This window comes from Protobothrops mucrosquamatus, unplaced genomic scaffold (assembly GCF_001527695.2).
Source record: "Protobothrops mucrosquamatus isolate PMUCROS unplaced genomic scaffold, P.Mucros_1.0 scaffold8, whole genome shotgun sequence".
Taxonomy (NCBI): domain Eukaryota; kingdom Metazoa; phylum Chordata; class Lepidosauria; order Squamata; family Viperidae; genus Protobothrops; species Protobothrops mucrosquamatus.
In genome coordinates, this window is record NW_015386395.1 from 819,445 (window position 1) to 844,502 (window position 25,058).

At 42.5% G+C, this 25,058-nt stretch overlaps 1 protein-coding gene across 2 annotated transcripts; it reads right to left on the reverse strand.

Moving 5' to 3' along the window:
* Positions 1 to 128: 128 nt before the first annotated feature.
* LOC107282477 (cytohesin-2) lies at positions 129 to 19,978 on the reverse strand. 2 transcript variants are annotated; one of them, XM_015810254.1, is made up of 13 exons: positions 19,933 to 19,978; positions 15,898 to 16,045; positions 13,436 to 13,502; positions 12,787 to 12,905; positions 12,370 to 12,450; positions 10,343 to 10,455; positions 9,683 to 9,831; positions 8,663 to 8,774; positions 5,942 to 5,944; positions 3,932 to 4,008; positions 2,434 to 2,505; positions 1,654 to 1,808; positions 129 to 307 (listed from the first exon to the last, which is right to left on the reverse strand). In XM_015810254.1, exons 1-13 carry the CDS (start codon positions 19,949 to 19,951, stop codon positions 220 to 222), a joined length of 1,203 nt encoding a protein of 400 aa, XP_015665740.1. In that variant the 5' UTR covers positions 19,952 to 19,978; the 3' UTR covers positions 129 to 219. The 2 variants fall into 2 exon arrangements, with proteins under 2 accessions (XP_015665740.1, XP_015665739.1); XM_015810253.1 differs by lacking the exon at positions 5,942 to 5,944.
* Positions 19,979 to 25,058: the final 5,080 nt, after the last annotated feature.

Sequence of the window (25,058 nt, forward strand, 5' to 3'; positions counted from 1 at the left end):
GCAAACCCCCACAGGGCTAGAGGAAGCTCTGGAGAGATGAGTGAGTGGAGGCAGTGGGATGCTGGCATGCCATTAGACTGGCCAAGTAGCATGGTGGACCCACAATAGGAATGGTTGGTTTCATGGAGTTCGACCCAGGTGGGCTTGTCAGAAGATCCGAGAGATGATACAGGAGGATGTACAGAGAGGGGAAAGGATGAGAACTAGTTAATCCCCACCTCATGCCTGCTCCTGTTTCTGTTTCACTGAGATCCGTTTCTTGCGGGCAGCCAACATCTCGTAAAAAGGATCCACGCTTACAGCAGCCCTGTGAAAAAGTGCGATATGGAGCATTAAGGAGCCAGGTACAAAAGAGGGAAAGGGACCGTGTTCCCCTCCATCCCCACTTAAACCTCGAGCAGCATAGCTGGTGGGTAGATCTGGAAGTACAAACTCCAAATCCTGCTTAGCCATTAATATAATGCTCGCTTTTATATGACACACCACATTTCAAGATTAGTTTGATGTCAAGAGAACTTCTGTGTTCACAGGACAAGCTATGATCTGAAATTATGCCATGTTATGCCTTTGCTCTGCAGAACAGGTTAAGATAGTGGTTGGGCTCCCATAAAATTTTCTTTTAGCTCAATTTAACTCTATGAGCTCCACCCATTGTGTTATACAGCTACGCCGACTAACCCTTCAACTAAACTGGATCAAATCAATGGCCTAAACATTCTCTTAACAAGGAAATGAAGAAAAAGTGAGAGGAAGGAAAGGAAGTAAAGTGTATGTTTATACATATTTGTTGACATGTTAAGTCACAACAAACAGTGTGCTCTTTAGGGAAGCTTGCTATATGCACTGCAATGAGGAAATGCAACCTCAGATCAACAGATTAAAATGAGAGAGTTTTGACTAAGGATTACAATAGGTAACTTACTAAGTTATTTTTAAAGGAAGCAAATTGGACATGTCTAAGCTTCATGGGCTATAATATTTTGATCGCAGATGTTGCATTACCCACCTACCCACCTCTCTATGTTACTGCAGAGAAGTGGTACTTCTACGACATTAAATTTTTGCCTTATTTAGCTCTAGGTTTTCCAAGAATCCTACTATGAATTTATGTGCTATTCAGAATGTTGAATGAAACATTTAGCTTTTATTAAACTGCATAAAAGCCTCTTTGGACTGTTCCTATTCTTAATGCATGTGGAAAGATTAAAACTTGGGACCTTAACGTATTCTTCCCCCACAATACTTTACATAATTGAACCACTTCTAAGATTACCAAATCAGGTTTTTCTTCCTCTTTCTGTAGCTCCAAAATCTCTAAGGACTATATTAAGAATATTCTATCAATTTCTTCATTTCTGAATTATGTAACCAAAGGTTTCCTGAAAAGAAGAAATCTTTCTAATTTAATAGTATCTCTGCATGACAGATATTAACTGAGAAGAACAGACGGGAAAAAAAAGATCCCTAATTTAAGATTCATGGGGAGGTCATCCTAACATCTTGTGAAGTTTCTGTGCTAAAGTTTGGGTTAATCTCCACAGAAATTCTATCAGTTCCTTTCTGCTAAATAAAGTCTTGAAATTCAAGGTGGAATATCAGGAGCTAGAGCTGGGAGTCAAGAATCCTGAAAAAGAAACAATGTCTTATTCTCACTTGATGGATTTAATCCACTCGTCTTTTTCTTCCTGTGTAGGCGCCGAGATGCGGTAGACCATATGATTCCCCTCAACCACACGTCCATCCGCCTCAGTCTTACAGGCTTTGATTAGCTGGCCCTTGTTATTGGGAATGTAGAGTTCAAAACAATTCTACAAAAATAAAATAAAAGAGTGATGAAAGGAAGAGAAAGCCTTTTAAAAGCCAGCCATTTGCAAACGGTTCGTGAAAATGCCTTCCAGCTGATTTGGGGGTACAGAGAAGGGAAATAAAAGAGAATGTTTTGAGAAGGGAAACAAATACTTGTATTTCAGGGCTGAACTGTGGAGACCTTGGTGCTCTCTGAGCTTGGTTGTGAACCATATGAACCACACGGAACAGAGGTAAATGAAGAGATCTCTCCTAGAACTTTAAAAAAAAAGCTTTTGCTAACTCTCTGCCCATCCAGTGTCTTCAAGGTTTGCTTTATTTGCCTGCCTGCCCAAGCTTTACTTGTGGAGTGTTGGTCCAAGGCAGACAATCAGAAGAAAAATTAAATATAATTTTTTCTGCAAAGTGTAGCCAACCAAGAATCTCATTCAGCAAGCTGCCACTTTAGCAATGCTGTAAGCCAGAGGTCCCCAACCTTGGCAACTTCAAGACTTGTGGACTTCAACTCCCAGAATTCCTCAGCCAGCCAAGCTGGCTGAAGAATTCTGGGAGTTGAAGTCCACAAGTCTTAAAGTTGCCAAGGTTGGAGACCCCTGCTGTAAGCAATCATAATGCAGCACCACTTACTGGTTTCCGTGGGTCTTCTACTTCCCGAATGCTTAGGTTTTCCAATGGGATGATGCCTCTTGGCTCTTTATCCTAAAAATGGATTTTAAAGATATGAATGAAACAGAATAGGCCCAATAATCTGGATAGGTAAGACTTAGGACTCTGAAAGCATCTGTTCCAAGAAATCTTTTCGAAGGCAGTGCTTAATTAGTCTCCCCAATTTGGGATGATAGCTCCAAGGATTTTTAACCATAAGCTAGTCTAACTGGAAATTCTCAGAGCTGTATTCTCGTTGTGTCTGGAAGGCACACATTCGAGAAAGGCTGTGTTAAATGGACTTTTTCTAGAGTTTGAAGAATGAGCAGGCTGTAATGAAATAGTTTTAATGTTGGACACACACACACGCTCCCCCACAAAACTCACTAGATTCATTATTTCTCAGCTGGAACTCCCTCACAAGGCAGTTGTGAAGGTAAAATCAAGAGTGAGAATAATCTTATCTCACAAATGAAGGCAAATATACATGCCCCAAGATCATGTTGCAAGATCGAATCTGAGTTGGTCACCGGAACCAGAGTTTTACTTTTGAGCCAGAGTTTTACTTTTCTGAGCTTTCAGATTCGTGCTGGAGCCCATCCTCAGGGAACTCCTGTCTACTGGAATATGTCCTTTGGGCTATTTTGTGAATCATATTTATGTGATGCCTTCCTATTGGCTGACTAGTGTGTTAGCCAGGGAAGTGCCTGAAGCCTGGGAAACGGCCCCCTTGTCTGTTAACAGGAGTGCTGATTTACCACCAGCTTATCAAGTACCAGCACAAGGAAATGACAGCCAATTGTCAGCCATCAACACATCAATCAGCCAGTAGGAAGACACCACATATATACGACTCACAAAATAGGCCAACTCATATTCCAAAAGAGAGAAGCTTCCTGAAGATGGGCTCCAGTGCGAGTCCAAAATCTCTGGTCCTGGTGGCCGACCCAAATTTGATCTCGCCATAATTATCTAATGACTTAAGATGATATAGATTTCATAAAGCAGATTAGAGTCTTAACCCAAAGAAACCAGCTCTTCACCAGTATGACAGACTAGATGGCAGTCTCTGCCTAGCTTCTCATAATGTACTCATCTATTATAGCACTATGGCACTGCAGGACTTGGAACAGCCCTGGTGCTCTGCATTAGAGTTACTGCTGATTTTGGCTACAGCCATAAAAATCATGGCGGGAGCAGTTATGCATCGGCTGTTAATCTTGCAGAGCTTAAGAAGAACAGTTTGCTATATCCTGCCTTCTTTCTGCCTACATACTTCTTGCAAAAAATAATATTTCTTGAGCAGCTTCTCTGCTCCAAGTGGGCCACTGTTCCTGGACTGCCATCCTGTTGTCACCATCCTTCCTGCCCAACTGGGCCATTTGATTTCCTGAATTGCAAAACCCTCCTAGGACTCTTAAGATTCCCACTTGCTAATAGAGGAAGTGCAGGATGGGTGGGAGAGGGAAACTGTACTAACTGTGGTGTATTCAAAGTAATAGAGGCAGTTGTCAGTCAAGATGAACCAGCGTCGCTTCCATGTCTTCACCCGTCCTCCTGAAAACAAGAAGGGGAATCCGTTCTCATTTTACATCTATGTTTACTTTGCTCGCAAAACTTTCTCTACCTTCTCTACGGGAAGCCATGCTTATGAACAAAGCCAATGCAATAAAGAATACAGAAACAACGTAAGACACATGAGGGAAAATAAAAGAAGGAAGAACAAGACAAAAAGAACATAAAACTGAGTCAAAGTAATGAAACACAGCTGGAAAGGATTCTAGGAGTTCGCAAAATAGTACCTTTTCCAACAATGGATTTATTATATGAACATTGAGGGCTTCTAATTTACTATCTCCTATTACTGTCTCCTTAATGTAAACATGAGAATGGATACAATTCAAGCTCCTTTTTATGCTGAGATTTGTAAGGCTGTCCTGAAGCTCACAACAGTGGGGGCAGATTTAATTTATTGTCAGTTTGGACGTGTGTTTTAGCAACTAAATATCAGGGTTATCATTGAGCATAAATTGACACTTTAAAAAGCAAATATATTCCTGACTTAAGACAAGCTGGTCCAACAAAGCATAAATGTGTCTCGCAAGCAAATCTGCTTTAAACAAGGCCACTGTGGAGGAGTCTGGGAGAAATTTCTAGCCTCTCTGAACAAAGTTCTCAACTCCAGAGAGAAAACAGCTTTTGCATAATAAGCACTTGATTCTTCTGAACACAACCTACATTTTCAGAAAGAGCAGGGCTTTTAGCATGCAAAGCAAGCAATTGCTCTAGGCTTGAAGCAAGATATAAGTTCAGATTTGTTGCAAAGCCAGCAGTCATTTCCAGCTTGAGGCAAAGCTAATCTGTACATATGCATGGGTGCAAATCTGGCTTATCACTGGATAAGGATTTCAACTATTTTTTTTTTTTTTTGCATTCCCCAATTAAATTAAATTCAAAGAGCATATAGCTTCTCCCGTGGAAATGGACAAAGCTGAGATGCCAAAATGCTCTATGTGGAACTTCAGAACACACCAAAAATCCATGTAACCCAGTCTTCTGCTGCTTCCGACAATTGCCAGGCAGATACCTCTGGGAAAATAAGGACAACTTGAAGGCTGACATTCATAACATGTTGCCTCTCAACAAAAAGTTGCATCTCGACGTCTGCATGAGTATTATAAAATACAAGAATCTATGCTCTGTGGCAGCCACCTTATAGAGATATAGAGATCTCTCTCACTTTAATAGGGGGGGAAAGGATAGGCCTCCTTACTAAATAGTAACCCATTAAGACAGGTGGACTATTTATGACATGCAGATTGTGGACAATTCATAACCTATCTGCATACCTCTCCAAAACACCTCCATCGCCTTGGGGAGATGACATTTTCTCTCCCGCCCCACAAAACTTGCTCGGCCTCTCACTCCATTAAGGTTTTTTTTGTCTTTCCCTCCAGTGGCACCACAGCCTCATTGTATGCAGCCCTGTCCTAAAACTACAAGCATCATCAATTCAGACCTGCGTCAACAGCTGTGTCTATTACCTGGTAGCTTGCTGCAATGGGTGTGTGTGTGTGGGGGGACAGAACAGATTGAGAGAGAAGGGAAAGTGTCAGAAAGGGAAGGGTGATGGATATGTCAAAAAGAGAGAATGGGTGCCCCCACCCACTGCTTTCTGCTGCAGCCCCACCCTCCAATTAGCAAATGGTCCCAAACAGATGATCACTGAGGGAATGATAGGACTCTCAACAGAAAATGGATGCTTGCCCCTGCATCAAGACATGTCCCATTCTAGGGGTGAAGAGACTGCTAGTTCCTTGCATCTCCTCCACATTCATTTTGTATCCACTGAGCCCTGTCACAACTGATATTCCCACATGTCCCACCCCTCCGTGCCCTAAAACCCAACCGCAGACCCGCTTCCAGTCCCAAATGCAGCAGGCAAACCAGCTCTCAGCTGCAAAACAAAAGGCCCCCTCCTCTCACCTACCTCCTGGTTTGGGGGCAGTATTCAGACAGTAGAACAAATGTAGTCCGCGCCGTGGGATGGTGGAGGAGAGAGGGGGGCAGGGTAGCAGTGGTGGGGAAAGAAGGGAGCAAAGAGAGAGAAGGCAGGGACCAGGGGAGTCAGGATAGAGAGAATGGGGGTGAGAAAGAGAGAGAGGAAGAGAAAAAAGAGAGAGGAAGAGAGAGAGAGGAAGAGAGAGAAAGGAGAACAAGTTACATCAACATAAGGTAGAAGTACATGGTCAAATCAAAAATCCTCCAACACAGACATAGGCATTTGGGAGCAATGGGATGGGAAAATGGGACAGGCAGAGGGAGGAAGGTTTTAAACTTTATGGGGATGGGTATAAATGGGACAGGCATAACTTTGCTAAGTGACAAAGCCTTTTAAACCTTTGACAGATTAGAGGAAACCCTATCTCTAGAACAGGAGGGTCCAATCTTGGCAGCTTTTAAGACTTGTGGACTTCAGCTCCCACTTCAGCTCTGGCTAGAGAATTCTGGGAGTTGAAGGGCACAGGTCTTAAGATTGCTAAGGATGGACATCCCTGTTCTAGCAGTTTAGGCAATATTTGCAAACCACAATGCAACCAACATTGCCACATTAACGGCCTCCATAGGGAGGCAAAAATGATTGCAACAATGGTTTGCTAATCATTCTTTTGTATAGATAGATGTTCTAAGTCACCAAGGGCTCTGGCCTGTCCAGCAAGCTGCATCTTGGTCAAGCCAGGAATTTGGATTCCAAGCACAGCTCTTCGAAATTAATTCACTTTGTCCATTTAACTCCTCTGAGGAAAGTGACTAGGTTAGCTTCTATTTCTCTCCCCCCCCCCCGCTGCCCAAATGTTGCATCTTTTCTCTTGTTTCCTCCACCTTGAACATACGATGTTTGGGCCACACAATCCTTACTCTCCTCTTTACTGTCCATCGGTCCTGCTCTATGTCAGTTTGACAGCAGAAGGCCTGCAATAATATTTTACCTACAGCAAACACTACATTCTAGTGATGCTCTATCAAACGCCAAAGCACAGAAAAAGGTGATGTGGTAGGAAACAGCCACATCCTTGGTGAAAGAACTTAAAAGGGGTTTTTTTCGACCAGCAATTGTGAAAGAGCCTCCAGTTGTATGCTTTTATCCCTTAACTTGTTCTCTGCTCCGAGCAAAATAAAGCACTGCTACAGACAATCCTTGACTTACAACCACAATTGGAACTGGAACTTTCTGTCGTTAAGTGATGCAGTCATTAAGCGAGTTGTGACCAGGTTTATGACCATTTTGTTGTTAAGTGAATCATACGGTCATTAAGTGAATCTGGCTTCCCCCTTGACTTTGCTTGTTGGAAGCTGGCTGGGAAGGTCAGAAATGGTGACCACATGAACTTGGGATGCTGCAACTGTGATAAATGCATGCAGGTTGCCAAGCGCCCAAAATTGGATCACATGACCTTGGGCACACATGACTATGGGGACACCACAGTGGTCATAAATGCAAGAACTATCTGTAAGTCACTTTTTACAGTGCCGTTGTAACTTCAAATGATTGTTAAACAAACAGTTGTAATTCGAGGATTACCTGTACTATTCTATCTCAATCTCCTGGTAGGGAACCAGGACTCAGTGACCGGAATCCCATCTTGCCATCATGTGTTTCCAAAGAAGACTGAAAGTTGAGTTTCCCAAGGACCTTTTAGACCACATTACCAGCTTAGCCAATCAGTTAAAACAGCTGATCCCAAGGATTATAACATTTTTGACTCCATGATGTTGCTTTGGATTTCTTCTGGCTGGATCTGAGTTTACATTCGTGGCCTTGTCTGCTTTGGACCTTATACTGCACTTAGCTTACTTTGGATGGACAGGAAGTTTCCCTCAGACTCCTAAAGCTTATCTATTTTATGTCCCACTCTGGTCAAGAGTACTATTCCACTTTGCTTCAAGCTAGCAATGACATCATAAAGCTCCTTATCCAAAGAGGAATTCTTTGTCTCTAGTTTACAAAGTAGTCCAAGAGTAGATAATGTGGGTTTTTATCTACACTAATGAAATTGTTTAATGACAGAAGTTAAACTGATAGTACTTCTGCTAATTGCCCTAAATAGTGTGGAGAAGTAAAGACTGCATGGTCTGACTATGAATCCCGATTTAAGCCTGGAATATTCCATTGTTTTAACCTCCCTGTCCCCCACCCCATCCCCAACTTACAGATGCATCCAATAGGTTTGAAAAGGTACCAGCAATAATGGCGAAACATCAGACGCCAGAGATATGGCTTTCAGTGGCCTGACGCTGGGTTTTCAATTAACTTGCCTGCTTTTAAAGGCAATTCACAAAAAATCCCAGCAGACCCCTCTCATCATCTGTCAAGAGAAGATCCACCTCAAGTGGGAGGTGGGGAGAAAAAAAGGGAGATCTCTGCAATTGAATGGATCCCCATGGGTTTTATATATATATATAGACAGATATGTATCTCTGGTTTATGGGAAAGGGAGGGACATCAGGGTGGATTTCAGGAGGATCCCTTTGATCTGATGAAGAGAGAGGTCATGCTTTAAATGACACAACAGGTGGGGGGAAGAGAGGAGAGTGCAGAGACGTGCAAAGATCATGGGGTGGGGTGGTGGGAGAGGGCAGGGGGAAGGGTAGTGGGGAAGGGGAGAAAAGGCCGTAGTGTTTACGGGGAAACAGGGGGCGCGCCTCTCACCCAGCTTGAGGAGCCAGCCCTCGCGATCGGGGTTAAAAAATGTGTGGGTCAAGTCGTTCCCATCATCCTCTGGGATCTTGAAGGGCTCATTACGGATGCTGTCGTACAGATTCTAGCGGGAGGGGAGGAAGGACAGGAATTATAGGCAGGAATTATATTCCTTTCCAATTTGGCAAGAAAAAAGGTATGCCTGTTTGAATTTCCAGGGCACAGTGACCATGCTTGGTGGACTACACAATGGAGTGGACAAAATACAGGTAGTCCTCAACACTTACAAATTGAGCCCAACATTTACGTTGCTAACTAAAACATTGGTTAAGTGAAGACTGCCCATTTTATGGCCTTTCTTGCCACTGTTGTTAAGTGAATTATTGCAGATGTTAAGTTAGTAATGTTAAATGCATCTGGCTTCCCCATTGCCTTTGCTTGTCAGAAGGTCGCAAAAGCTGATCACGTGACTCTGAGACACTGCAACCGTCATAAATGTGAACCAGCTGCCCACCAATATCTGAATTTTGATCATGTGACCAAAGGGATGCTTCAATGGTCGTGTGAAAAACAGTCATTTTTTCCCCATTGCTATTGTAACTTTGAACGGTCACTAAATGAACATTTGTAAGTTGAGGACTACCTGTAATACAGAAAACGCACTTACAAACAAAAGCAAAATATTTAAAATGAATATAGAAGAAGCTGCAGTTGCAGTAATACCATTACGTTAAAACAAACAGGGAGCCCCAACCTTGGCAACTTTAAGATGTGTGGACTTCAACCCCCACAATTCCCCAGCCAGTATGGCTAGCTGGGGAATTCTGGGAATTGAAGCCCACATGTCTTAAAGTTGTGAAGCCTGGGAAACCCTACGTAAAAGTATCTCAGAACTGCGCAGAGAATGTTTACAATGGTAAAAAAACAACAACTGAAAAAGGTGGTTTGTTTCCTCCCTCCCACTAGCCTTCAAACAAGGGAATCGTGTAGCTAAAAAACGGGCCTTGAATTCACTTTGCTATAACTCCTCACCCGCAGCAACTCCTCTGGCAAGTCGCCCCCGTCATTGATGCCGCGGTTCATGGTGATGAACCTCTCGACGGTGGGCTTGTCTCGCACGTTGGGGTTGTGAAGGCTGGTGTTTAGCATGATGACCGCGAAGGAGAGGACATAACACGTATCTGGGGAAGGAAGGGGAAACCAACAAAGAACCCAATAAGCATTTCAGAGCTTATTTCTAGGCATCTGAGTAGATGTAACGTACAGGATTTTCTGCTTGTAAGTTCTCGTTAGAGAATTAAATCATTATTATAGGAAAAATAATGGAGGGAACGTTAAGTCACAGAAGTGCAGCTTGTTGTTTTGCGACTCTTGCATCTTTTGGGCTGCTCTGAATGTTGTGTGTACCTTATTACAGAAGAGATCAGAGTCTTCAGGCTACTCTATATTACAATGTGGCAATGGGAGACAGAAAGAAGAGCTGCAACCTAAACAACCGTAAAAGCCCATCGAAGGAAAAATACGCTCCGCACTCAAATACCACTGAACTCACAGGGAAATAAATGGCAGGAATATCCTGGTACTCAATATTCAGAGTCTGATTCAAATACTGCCCACATTCATACTGCCCAGAGAAAGTCTGTAGTTCACAACTTAAGAGGCCCCCATTCTCTTTCTCAAGAAATGCTGTACCTGTAGACTGAAAGACCCCTGGGTTGCAAAGACAGTACCGCTGAGCAAAGGCTTCCATCATACGATCAATTTTCTGGGCTTCTCCTGGTAACCGAAAACTCCACAGGAACTGCCTGCAGAGGAACGGGAGGCCATGAATGCAGACACAGGGGAAGTTTTCATTTGTCTGCTCTGAAATACAGGTAGTCCTCAATTTACAGCCATTCATTTAGTGAGCACTGAAAGTTACAACAGCTCTGAAAAAAAAAATGACTTATGACTATGCAATCTTTGTAGCAATCCCATGGTCACATGATTAAAATTTGGATGCTTGGCAACTGGCATGTATTTATGACAGTTGTAGTGCCCCAGGGTCATGTGATCACCTTTTGCAACCTTCTAACAAGCAAAGTCAATGGGAAAATTAGATTCACTTAACAACCGTGTTACTAATTTAACAGCTGCAGTGATTCACTTCACAAGTGTAGCAAGAAAAGTCATAAAATGGGGCAAACTCACTTAACAACTGTCTTGCTTAGAGGTTTTGGGCTTAACTGTGGTTGTAAGTCAAGGACTACCTGTATTGGATGTATTCTTTATTTTGAAAACTAGGGATCCTACAGATCTCATTATACAAATTGATTCCATGCCTGGGATGTTTTGCATCCTGTGTCTTTCTATCCTCTTTCATTACTTTGCATTTGATTTTCAGCATTCCCTATATCTAGCAAAGACTGAAGTGCTCCTCAACACGAGAGACCACTCTAATTTTCCCCCAGTATCTCTAAATCCATCTAGAAGTACAAATATTGCATGTTTAGAAAACAAATTCAAATTTAGGCTATGCATTCTTCGTTCAGAGAGATTGACTCCTTCCTTCCTTTTTCTTTTGCCAGTTGTTATAATGCTATTTGCAAGTCTTAGAATTTTATGATTTTTTCCAGTTCTTTCTCTTCTCTTCTGTTGTCTTCAGCTGTTTCAATGTCCATTACCTAGACTTCTTTGTTTTCTCAACAATTGTTAAATTTGGGGGGTTACATGGCAGATCGTTGTTTGTTTGAATTCAGAGCACTTTAGTTTCTTCATTTTTTATTACTTTGTATATTTTGTGGTCCCATCAATTCTTGCTTATAGGCAAGTGGTATTTCTTACAGAAATTCCAATGCATCACTGTTGCTACATTGTCATGCCGCTGTTTGTAGTTAGTCTGTGTGATCCTCTTGCTGCAGCTAATTAGATGTTGCACTATTTCTTCAGCTTCTTTGCAGAGACAGCATGTGCTGTCTGTTGCTGTCTTCTCAGTTCTAGCTTTCTATGCATTTATAGTGCTTCTCAATTCTAGTTTTCTATGCATTTATAGGGCTTGGCCTTATGCATTATCATCATTGTCCTTTTTACCTAGGAAAAATAACCTACAATTTGTTCACATATAGTAAACACAGCACTATGCAGTTGATAGTTTAAGAAAATATGGAAGGCCAAAGATCCCCACCCGTCTATACAGAAACACATCATGAGATAGTTAAGAAATGGGGTATAGTGATGTAGAGAAACCAGGAACAAATCTTGATTCAGTGTAATAAATGTGACAAATGCCAAAGGATGGCATTTTTCCTCTTATAAAATTAAAGGAAGGACTGTGGGAACTGATGCTCATCCATCTAGAACAGGAGTCCCCAACTCCAGGTCTATGGACCGGTACTGATCTGCGGCTCAAGTGGCAGGCGAGTGTGTGAAGCTCCATTTGCACAAGCAAAGGGGGCACGCACAAAACCATCTCCTGCCCCTGCTGCTGCTGACACCGGTCCACGGAGCCAGAAAGGTTGGGGACTGTTGATCTAGAGGGCTCTGAGTTGGGTAAGGCAACAACAGAAGAGGTGGCTTCAGGCAAGCTCTGCTTTCTCTTTAGCAGGAAAAACAGTAAAATCTTGCTCTTAACTTTCACCCCTCAGCATAGGAACGAGAAGTACTGCAGCCAAACGTTTGGAAAACTACTGTAGCTAATGAGGACTCTAATATAGTAAATGGCTGAAGATTTCCAGACTCACCTGAGCGCTTGCACTAGGTTGAGGTCAGTAAATTCATGCAAATCAACAAAGGCATGGAGGACACCAATATTAAACTCCTCCCTGAATAAAAGATTAAGAGAGTTTGTGTTAATCCTGCCCCTTTTGAAGGCAAAATCATTCTTACCATCCCAGTCACTGAAATGTTTACCCTATTTTCTTCCCTCATGACTTCTTCAATCTGCTTAAAATTCAATCTAAAACACTCAGATTTGGTATTTTCTCACTGGCAACACGCCTCCTTCCTGAATAAATTTAATCTATTACACTTTAGTATCTGTGCTCTTTTCCAGTGTCCCGGGAAGCTCTCTACTGTAGCTTAATCTGCACTGTGTTATCAATGGATGCATCTTTCTCACTCTCTCATTTGCGCCTTCCATCTTTCCCATTCCTGCTCACCTCTCGCCAAGGTAGTCCCCAATGGCTGTCTTGTTGAGGCCTTCCCCTTTGTAGAGGAAGCGAGCAATATCCTCAGGTGTAGAGCGCAGAAGTTCATTTTCCACCAGGAATTGTATTCCCTGGAAAAGGTAATTAAGTCAACAACTGTAGAACAGACACAAGTACGTTCCCACCCTCAAAATATCTTTAATTCAGAAATCTGATAGGTTAATTAGTCAGTTTATTTACCTATTCATCCATCCATCCATCTATTCATTCATCCCACCTTCATGATTTGTACAAATAACTCAAGGTGGTAAACACATCCAACAGACCTTCATTTTCCTATTTTCACCACAACAACCCTGTGGGGTGGTTTGTCTGAGAGAGAATGACTGGCCCAAAGTCATTCAGCTAGCTTTCATGGCTAAGGCAGGACTCGAACTCATAGTCTCCTGCTTTCTAGCCTGATACCTAAGTATTAGACCAAACTGGCTCGCTAGGTTTCTCAAATGGGTTTCCTGCCCTTCAATCATGTAATTCTATCCCAAGGAGGCCTGGAAAAAAAATCATGATTTCTCATTCCAAGCAATTGTGTCATCAGGAAACATTTGTTTTCCCTTGGACAAATCTTTAGATATCATAACATGCAAACCTTTCCCTCACTCACTTTTTTGGGATCCATGTTGAATTTCTTACGGCCCATCCCCATCTTCCGATTTCTCTGTAGAGTTTTACTGTCCAAGACAAAGAATTCACACCTTTGACTCTTACAGAAAGGGACTGCAACATTTAAAGCTCATTTAGGCTTTTGAATACACACATAGTCTTCGGTTAATGATAGTAATTGGGAACAGAATTTCCATCACTAAGTGACGGCAGTCATAAAGCACGACATCACATGACCAGCAGGCTCTGTTGTCACCTTTAACCAAATCCGGCTGGTTGTTAGACGAGGACCCGTTTGATTCAAACCATGCCCAGATTGCCCTCCCCCCAGGTCTTGGAAGGTATGGGGCTGCCTCCTCTGTAAGTCTCCCCACTTGCCTATCTTCTTTTGGCCACCCTGCACAATGACACCCCTCAGAGGTGGTGGAAGTGGTGGTGCCAGGGCTAAAGCAGGGGCCTGGGGCCTTCAGCAGCCTCAGCCAGCCACTGCTGGGCCTCTATTTCAGCCCCAACTCAGGCCTTCTGAAGGATTGCAAGACGGACACACAAAATTTAGAGAAAGGTGTAGTTGGCCTTGGGGAGAAGGCCTGACATGGCCAGAAGCTGCCTCGCATAAATCAAGGCTGGGCACAGCTTGTCAGCAGTGGAAGGAGGAAGATAGTGAAGATCAGCTGGGCATGACAGGGCTAACGGGAGGGCAGGGCAACAAAGGCTTTGTGCTGTAGTGCCTGGCTGTAGCGTGGAGCTTAAAGTAGCATTCCTTGGTGGTGGTGGTGGTGATGGCAGCGGTAGTGCTGGAACGGACCTAGAGGTGGCTGGTGGGTGAAACTGCCGAAGTCCGAGGAACACTACTGTGCAGAGCATCCAAAAGGGCAGAGATGAGGAGGAGGTAGGCAGGTAGATAGAGTTAAGATACCCCTATGGTCATAAGTATGGCAAGCTGCCAAGTGCCCAAATTTTGATGTGTGACCACAGGGGTACTGCAACAGCCATAATTTCAGGAATCATACACACATTGCCACCGTAACTTCAAACAGACACTGAACGAGTGGTGGTAAAAAACCCAGGGCTACCTGTGAATGCTACCGGCTTCAGTGGATGCTAAGCATGCTCTCGCTATCATTTTTTATACAGCATTTTGTCTTTTGTTCATTTAAAATATATACTTTTCTGTGTATAGCAGCTGGAAAGATAATATAAATGAGAAGGACATACTTAAAGGTAGATTTAAATGATAACGGGCATAAGCAACCAAATCCTAACTTGTTCAGATGCAAATATAAAAACACATTATTTGAAAGGAAAAGGATGGATCTGCATGATACAAGGGTATACCCTCTCCATATGATATAGATTCTGGGGTCCTACTATTTAAAATAAATAGATCCTTTCGGGCAATCATTTATTTTTTTCTCTTTCTCAAGAATGATGCTACCTCACAATACCCCTTTGTTCTTATAATATCATATAAGTAGCTATGAAGAATATACTTAATTCAGCTCCCCAATCCACAACAGAGGAAAAAAATGGTTCCCCCAAGGCAAGGGAAGAGGTTCAGCCTAGTATCTCCTTCAATTAAGGCTGCAACCCAATAAAATAACTTTTTGTCATTGACTTATGTGGATTTTGATGAGACTGACCAACTTTCATCAGTTAAAACCGTGCATGAGTACACACTATACAGCTGAAGAAGCAGTATTTTCACTGAGTTTCAACTGTGCTCACCCAAATACTAATAAGCACCATCTTTACAGAGCCATTCCTTTTCTCTCCAAAATATGAGCAGAACACTTCTTAAGATACAGATAGTCCTCATTTAGAAACAGCCTCATACAGTGACTATTCAGAGTTACAAAAGTGATAGAGTAGTTTTATGACCAATCCTCACATTCACGACCTTTGCAGGTCTGTACAGGAAAGGAAAGTTGAAGTAGGATTGTAAGTACAGTTGTGTTTCATTTTGCAAGCACTTCACTTAACAAGTGAGTTGCTGGTCCCAGTTGTGGTTGCTAAGAAATAAATACCTGTAGTGATATTTATATAAAAGTGTTGCTCAATAGTGAGGGGTATCTTTAAAAAAATTAAAGGCACCCAAATTTTCAAAAATACTTCAGTGCCAATGGAAGCCACATTATTTGTATCATATATTGAATGAAAATCTCAGAAGTCAAGGAAACTGCAGATAATTAGAACTGGCATATCCTGAGATGACTAAGTGACTCATATGTTCAGAGAAGACTGGAACAGTCTCGGAAAAATCTCTCTTGAAATCATGATGTCTTGCTAGGAAAGCAGTCGTTAGACCAGGGAATCCCAATTTTGGCAATGGGTGGACTTTAACTTTCAGAATTCCAGTATGGCTGGCTGGGGAATTCTGGGAGTTGAAGTCCATGTGCCTTAAATTTCCCAAGGTTGAGAACCTGTGCCTTAGACAATCTTCTCTAGGGAGAAGGAATCCCTCACCTTCCCTCATTGGCCTCCAGCCCCTCCACCTCATTCATGGCTTCGCTGAGTTCATCTCTCAAGCGTTGGATTTCCACCAGGAGCTCCTGCTTCCGTCGCCGGATGTTCTCCAACTCTAGCCTCTCCTCTGGTGTCAGATCTGGAGGCACTGCAATGGAAGGAAGGAAGCAGACTGAAGAAAACATACTCCTCTTGGCACTTTGAACCATCAGGGAAAGCCAGAGGTGTCTTTTCCAATCATGCCTCCATTTCAGGAACTTGTGACAGTGTCACATAATCAGGAGACATACAGACATGCAGCCATTGCTTAGCAATTGTTCAAAGTTCCAACAGACCTCCCCCCAAAAGGTACTTATAATTCAGTTCCAATGGCTGGTTCTCCCCCCCCCCCATCACATGATTGATTTATGATGTTTTGCTGAAAATCGGCATTTACTTCTCATTTTCACAAAAAAAAGTTGTAAAATTGGGCCAGTCACATGGTGACTGGTTTATGATTGTCACAACTTGAGACCACAATGGGCAGGATCCATTATGGTTGTAAATCTAGGACAACCAATATGTGTATTAAGTCCAACTTTCTACTCAGATAGTATCAGCCCTTCAAGGTAGACCAGATCAGAAACAGATTCCCCATGGCTTCTTCAGTCATGGTTGACTGTGAAGGAGTGTAGATTGGTTCTTCGAATCTCACTGAAGGAGAGCTTCAGAGTTTGGCCACAACAGCTCTTTATGAGAAGACCATAAAATAGTGGTCTCTTGTGGGTTTGAGCACGAGGAGCGAAAGAGATGACATCTCTGCTCTCAGTAGCAGCAGAATTTTTCCTAAAGACATTAAGCCAATCGAACGCACTTTGGAATCACATTCAGAAACGTTTCATTTCACCATTTCATGGATATTGGAGATCTTCAAAACCGCAGCCTTAATTTGACACCTGGTGAGTTTCACTTTCTTGTTTGGATTTAAGAAATTTTAAGCAGAGAATTTAAAGTAATATACAATTGGCAAAAAGTAAAAAAAAAAAATTAAGAAAGTTTTAAATGGATTGGGAGACCAGAGTGTTTATTTTTGCTATAAGATATGAAAAACTCTGTAAATATACTCATAGGAAATGACTTAAAGAAAACTAATGAACACTAGAGGGAGTTTGTTGTAAGCTGGCCAGAGTCACTTTGTGAGATGAGAGGCCATATAAATGTTAATAAATAAAAGCCCAGGCAGAAAAGGCTTTAAATGGGTAAGCCGGGTATAACCTTTTCTTATCTTAAAAGAGCTTTTTGAAGCATGAACTGAAATAGTAATAACTAATACCTCAGAAAAGATAGATTTTAATGGAGAAACTTTTAGATGATGAGAATTTTTTTTTTTTTAAAAAAAACCCTTCACTTGACATACACATTAGAGTTTGAAGGCATGGAAAATAAGAAAACTGATATTAACGAAGTGGGAATACCTAAGACAAATTTTTTAAAAGGACCTAGGTCTGGAACAGCTGTGGCAAAAAATCCTGGACAATGCCTCTTTATGGGATTTTCAGAGTAGGCTAATGGAAGATTTGAAAACTCCATTTAAATATAAAAAAGTGATGATCAAATCCAATATGCCATAGGAATGATTTAAAGGTCAAGATTGCACAGAGCAAAAAAGGAATATAAAGTTGGACTATTTGACCAGGGATAAGCTGCTTGTTTGATATTTCTATTAAGTCCTAATGGACTTTTTTTTTGTTGAACTTGGATTGAAAAGATGATGATTTCTTGATTGCATATTAATAAAAGTTTTTGTTTTTATTTGTAACTTTAAAAGAGGATGAATAGTCAGTATATTAGCATATGCCTGATGTTACTTTTTAATTATTGTCTTTGTTGCCTTCTTTTTTTTCTTCTTCCTGCATCTTCTGAACTTTTATTTTCCCTTTTCTTCTAGCTTGGTTTGTACTGATTTTTACTATGCTTATTAAAACCTTCAATTAAATTATTAACCAAAAAAGACACAGATTTCACAGGAAGTCTAAAACTACATTTTATTGAGATAGGCTCTAACAACAGAATCTTGCAAGTTTTGCTGTGTTTTACCTCTCCTCCCTCTTATGTTCCAGTGAAATCAGAAAAGAACTTGTCCGAGTCTCTTGCCAATATTATCTTGCTCCCCAGAGCTTCAAGGAATGTTTCAACCTTATTAGCTTATATAATAAGCTTGCCTGTATCCTTAAAGTTATCTCTTCAGCTTTCTATGTTAGTGTTTCTCAATCTCAGCAACTTGAAGATGTGAGGAGTTTATCTCTCATAATTCCAGAATGGGGAGGTGAAGTTCACACATCTTATATGGTAGCTGCTGAGGTTGACAAATACTGGTCTATAACCCGATCCAAATGAAAGCATCCCTAAGAGGTGGTGGTTAAGCCATTGTATGAACACATGCACCAGTAGGAAGCCCCTTGCATTGATTTCACTGTCCAATCACTCTTGCTACGAGGAATTTTTCCTAGCATTAAGTTGCATCTCTCTGCTTTGGGCTAGGCAAGTCCATGCACTGCCAATCTTCAATGTTGTATAAGTACTTATTCATCATCCATGTTGTTTACATCAAAGTCCTCCTTCCAGCTAGGACTTATGACCAACTTAAAACAATTCCAATCTTATTTAGCAGATGCAAGTTTTAAAGTGGTTATTCAAGATTAATTTACAATGTGTGCGTAAGAGGAACCAAGCTGTCAAGAAAGTGAAGTTCACAGGTCCAAATGTTGATCTCTGGACAGTGCCTTTGAGTCAGTAACACTTATACAGTCTATTTCACCAGGTTGTTAAAAGCAGGAAATGAGATGAGTAGAGAATCAGGTATGCCATTCAAGAGATATAAAATAATAAAAAAAAAAACCTATGCAAAAGCCACTTCCTCTAGGATGTCCAGCTTTCAGCTCAGAGGCGCACCCAGAACAAGAACTTATAATGAAGACAGCCTTGCATATGCACATACAGTCCTCTGAATAATTCTTATGTGTTTTATGTTTGTTTGTTTGTTTGTAAAACAATTGGGGGCAGGGCATAACATCCAAAATCTTTTTGAGTTACAAAAATTTTAATTCAGTTCCAAAGAGGAAATGGGGGTTAATAAATTTTATTGAAAATGTAAGGAACCCAGAGGCAATGAAAATCTGAAATATTCCAACACATAAATAATATAAATTTTATTTATTATTAAATTCATATGCCACTCATCCCACAGTTCGAGCCAATTCTGGACCGCCAATTCACTTTAATAAAAATCATTATGATAATGAATTATGCCAAGACCGTTTTTAACCAAGACTTTTTAAACCAACCCTTGGCAGCTCACACACATTTAAATTAAATAATATTAATAAATAACTTGTAATATTGTTAGCAGGGGTAACGTTAAAAATAAACAGAATGAGAGTCTATGATGTACAGTATTGAGACAATTCTCTCCCCCTTCCCCTCGCAGCATGGTTGGATCCAATCACAAATTGCCCCTTCCCTCCGAGGAATGTACAGCTTCCCATTTAAATTATAACGGTGCTTTTTAGAGCCGCCTCATCAATTCCCTCAATAGGTTGCCAATTCACCCTCCTCCATCTTTTTCGATAGCCGTTTAAACAGACTCATCCCATTTTATCTAATTGGAAGTCACAGACAATGGTACATTCCACCCTCCCTCCTGTCATGGTATAGCCTAAAAATCCCACCCCCTCTTGCCCGATTCATGTAATGGTATATCTTAGTGGATGGAATGCGTCGGCTGCCTATAATTAAATTAATAAAATCCCGATTTCCCCCTTTCTTTACTATGGAATGGCCCAACCCGGCATTCCCCTTCTATTTTCGCATGGTTTACTCCAGCCTCACCCCTCTTTGTAAGGATCAGCCCCGCCCCCTACGCAACTGGTACTGAATGGCTCAGTCCACCCACTCTTTTTCTTATTGTAGTTATTGGGCGGGTCTCGTAATGGGACTATCTGCCCATTTATCTCCCCTCTTTCAGCTTCCCAATGGAAAATTCTCAGGGAGCCTTACCATAGATACCGTCCTCCATGACGACCAGAGTGCCCCCAAACAGGGCCAAGGGGAACCCCAGTTTCTTCTTGTCTCCTTTCTTCGGGGCTTCAACGGCAATGCCCTCCTTCAGCAGCCGGGTTCTAAACTGAAAGGAACGTTCCGCCTCTAACGAAAAGCGTAGCCAATAGGAAAGAAAAATCTCGAGAACAGCCACCTAACAGCTAGGAGAAGGAGCCAATAGAAAGGAAGTTCTCGTAAATTACATGTACACTCGTAGCAACCAATAGGCATCCTCGGCATGATATTGACAGGAGAGTTATTCAATGAAATCTTACACTAGCCCACCTGATCTTTTTTGTGGCCTTGTACTCGACATACTTTGAGCCGGTCCATCCTGGGCACGTTTCAACGAAGATATAGGAATTATGTAGAGTCATTAGAGGATATTTCTTTTCTCTGATGCCTAAAAGAGGACTCAGAGATTTCGATCCAAACAGCAGCAAGTCCTACTTTTTGCTCCTGAATTTCATTTCCAGTTATTCTAACTTGCAGTTTTCATAAATGGGCGGGTTTTGTCTCTGTCCCAGCAAAGACAGATGATATTCATCTAGAGGTCGGCCTCTTTTGTACGTTTATGCACTCCGAACGTCTACACGAGTCCTGTCCTCATTGCATAACTGTCAATCGAGATGAGTGAAGCATAAGCAACCCAATCGAGACTGGCTACTGTATATGGGTTGCAAAAAAAAATAAATCCTGCTCATCAGGAGATGCGGCAGAGGACAGGGTTTTTCATCCTGAGCAACTGAGACAGGCGCGCTTCAGCTCCCAGAATATGCTGGCTAGGGAATTCTGGGAGTTGAAGTCCATAAAGTCTTCAAGTTGCTCAGGTTGAAAAACATTGAGTTTTATGCTGTCACTTTGCTGCCAACCTGTGGTCAGCTGGAGTTTTGCAGCCCAAATTCCATAGGCCTGCTGGAATCATAGGGCTCATGTCTCACCAGGGAACTACTTTTAGATGCCACATCCAGTGCTTTTTTTCTAAAAAAAAAAAAAAAAAAGGTGCCGCAACTCACACACGTCATACAACCCGCCTTGCCTACCCTACAAGGTTCCATCCAAAAAAGGTGCCGGAACTCCGTTCTGGGCGTTCTATGAGGAAAAAAAGCCCTGGCCACATCAGTTGAGACCTTTCCCTTTATCTCATCCCCATCCTGCAGCTGAGATGCCTTAAATCACCTTTAGCTATTCTGGTGTTAAAAATCACGCTTTTTCTTTTCTCTTGACACAAGGTTTACTGTGGACACTATCAAGCACAAGTCACCACTTGGAAACCCAGGTTGAGTGCTAATACTAGAACTGAACCCAAAGCACAAAGATGAGTTTCAACTGGAAGAGAGAGACAGGCACCTCCAGCTAAGGCTGATTTTATCCCCAAGGAGTTCACTACAGGTATTGTAGTCCAGCGCTTTTCAACCTTTTAGGACATGATAATATTAGAGTATCACCAGTGCTTAGCAAGGTGTCAAAAACCTGATGACTTTCCTTTCTCCCTTTCCTCTCTCTCTCTTTCACAGCCTCTAGTCTACGCCTTCGTTGATCCCTCTACTTCTCTCACAGAAGCCTCTCCTCTTCTCCCTCTCTCTTTCTCCGTCCCCTTCTCTTTCCCTGTTGTCTTTTTTCTCTCTCCCTCTCCTGCCAAAATCTCCTCCTTTTATATCCTCTCCTCTCTCCCCCCTCCTCCTCCTTTTCTCTTCCGGATGTACCACTCTCTGTGGCTCAGGGAGAGCTCCAGCATCGGTCGCTACCCTGGTCTCACTCCCCCTTGTAGTCACCCACTCCCCAACTGGCCATTGCACACAGTGCTGATCAGCTGGAGCTTCGCGCACTGATCCTGGGGCCTCTACCGAGCTCCGGCAGCCCTGCAGCTCCAGCTGACTCTCTTACCCCAAGGCTTGTCTGCTACTCCCAATGATAGCAGAGGCTGCCAGAAGTGCAGATCAGCTGGAGCTGCAGGTGCCAATCCTGGGCCCTCAGCAGAGCCCCAGCAACACTGCAGCTCCAGCTGATTCTCCCCCAGGCCTGTGTGGCGCTACCGCCACTTCAGCACATCAACACTGCCACCATTTTAGCTCATCCCCCACCGCTACACTTGTCTAGGTCGCATATCACCTCCCAGGTGCCGAAGTACCACCAGCGGTACGCGTACTGCTGGTTGAAAAGCCCTGCTGTAGTCCTCCTTCAGTGATCATTTATTCAGTGATCATTGAAATTATGATGTGGAGACTTGAAACTGTTCCTTGAAAATGTGGCCTTTGCAGCATCCCGGCAATTATGTAAAAACGATTCAGGCACTTGGCAACCAGCTTGCAATTAGGACATTGCAGCGTTCCATGGTCATGTGATCACCATTTGCGACCTTCATGGCTGGTTTTTGACAAGCCAAATCAATGGTGAAACCAGCAGGAAGTTGCAAACGGGAATCACATGACCACAGGACACTGCGATCGCATGGGGATTTGGCTAACAATGATAACTGGAACTGCCACAACTGCCATCATAAGTCAGTGTGGTCATATGACATTGTGCTTTTACGACTGTCAGTGACAGAATCTGTGGCCCTAATTACCATAGTTAAGCCAGGGTTACCTATATAAGGTTGCTGTTGTTTCTGCCAAACAGGGCTATTGCTATTGGGAAAAGGATGCCAGATTTTTGTCTACTTCACAGGTTCTTTCTGGACGCTGCTGGTTGTGGCTGTGCAGCTGGAGCTGCTATTCTCTTGCAGAATTAGTCAAGGACAGAGACTGCTCATTATCAGATGTTCCCTCCCTTGTGTTATCTTGCGCTGCTCAACAGGCTCTGTTATTTGTGACATGGGCTCTTTTGTGACATGGGTTTACCTCTGTTTAAGAAGAGTGGTAGACGACCCATGTTCCAAAATAGCTCATTAGACAGGTCAGAGTCACAGATGCCCCCTCCCCACATGCACATGAGAACAATTGGAGAAGCAAAGCCAGAGATTTCTTTGTCTTGTTAAAAGTAAGGATGGCCTCATTTGCAGAACAGGGTTTTCAGGGCAGAGCATTTGCAGCTGGTATCTTTTTTGTTGCTGGAAGGCCTGCCCTTCAATACAACCATCTGGCTGTGTTTGTAGAAAGTTATTTTTTCTGGCCTCAGAAGCAGACAAGAAAGGGAGGGGCAGGCTGTTGCTAAGAGAGATCTAGACAGTTGCTTGTCTTTCTTGTGTCCTTACCTGGTAATTCACTTAAGAACCCTTTACTAATTAGTAGCTGCAGTGATTTTTGTAAAGCTTTGTAGCAGAAAATTATCTGTTATCTTACTTACGTACTTAATTGCCACTTAGAAGAAGAAGAAGAAGAATGTCGGATAGGGAGAACTGTTTATTGGTTTACAATCTCTCCCAAATAAGGATTTGTATGCAATCCTTCTGAACAGCCCTGTTTAGGATTACATGGCAAACAATTTGCCAGGTAAGGCTTTTGCAGTCACTCTTTATCTTACCTGTTGTGTTAGAACAGCCTTCCCCTAATTTGATGCTTGCCCCCCCAAAAAAGAATTTATGTTTGGACATCCCTGGGAGCTGCTGTCTAATGCACCTAGAATAGGGAACTCTACAGTACCTCATATATTCCCAAGCATCCTTATATCTGTCTGCACAAATCCAGACAATAATTAGAAGGCAGCAAAATACAAAATTTTGCAACTCTTTGCTATCTGATGGTGCTTTGAATGTATGTAGCACAGAAATGCATATAAAGTTCCTCATGAATTGTAAAACTTGGATGCATGAACTATAGGGGTATATGCAGCTGTAACTCAGAATAACAATTCATACATTTATTTCTTTATTGCCTAGATCAGCGGTTTTCAACCTATGGGTCGCGACCCCATTTGGGGCCGATCGACCATTTCACGGGGGTCGCCAAGCAAGGCTGTCCGCCATTTTTCCCCCTTTTCCGGCGGGTGCCTTACCTCCCTTGAGCTGGGCCAGCTGGTGGTCGGCCTGCTCCATCTCTGCCGCTTGCCAGCTACGCCTCGGCCGGTGCAGGGGGCGGAACCACGCATGCGCGGCGCTCCTGGGCAGGGAAAGTCCTCGACTTACGACCGGTTGGGTAGTCCTCGACTTACAACCGGTTTAGTCCTCGACTTACGACCGGTTTAGTCCTCGACTTACAACCGGTTTAGTCCTCGACTTACGACTGGTTGGGGGTCGCGGCATTAAAAAGGTTGAGAACCACTGGCCTAGATAAATGTAAAGAACTCAGAGATGCAGTTGCTGACTTATAGTCTGGATGAAATATCTGTTGGATCACAAATGTTGGAAATAACTGAACAATTCTACAAAAAAAAGTTTGGGGGGATGTGTAGTGCACAATGTTTCTTACTTGTTAAAGTGACACAGGACTGAGTTAGCTTGACTCGTATATCTAAAAAAGAAACTCGAATGCAGTGCTGTTGCAGGCTTGCAATTCCAGTGATGGACAGTAGAGAGTGGGATTGGATCATCTCTCTGGAAGTCTCCATTTCTTCCACCAGAATTCTCTCAAAGGAATGGATGAGGCGACAATAGACTGCAGCAGGCTGTTGTCACGGGGGCACTGACAGCGCTGAGGAAAAAAATTGGCTCTCTCAGATAGCAAGGTGTATGAGTGTTGACTTTTGAGCCTGAGGCAGGGCAGGGGTCCCTTCTGAATCACTTATGTCAAATAAATTATTCTGTGGATGCTGATCAGTTGGCCATTGGCCAAGCAAGTTGGCCAGTGATAGATTTAGCGCTAACACAGAACAGAGATGGAGCATGTTTCTATAGCCCATTTCCAGTGAATCTTAACTGTTTTTGTATGTTTATGAAGCTTGTTAAAATAATTTCTTTGGAGTTGTGATACACTTTGCTGTATCCTTTTTTTAAAAGCATCTGTATCTTTGCTCAGTTCTTTCCACAGGCAACCCTCAAGTTCTGTTTATATGAAAGAATGAAAAGAGGAGAAGAATAGCTCCTTTCAAAACTTTACCTTAGGGTTCCTAGGAGTGTGCCAGGCATTTGAGCAGGACGAGGGCCTGATTTTGCCACACACAACCCTTTGGTTCATTTTTGCTGTTGCCAGCAAAAATGTAGTTGA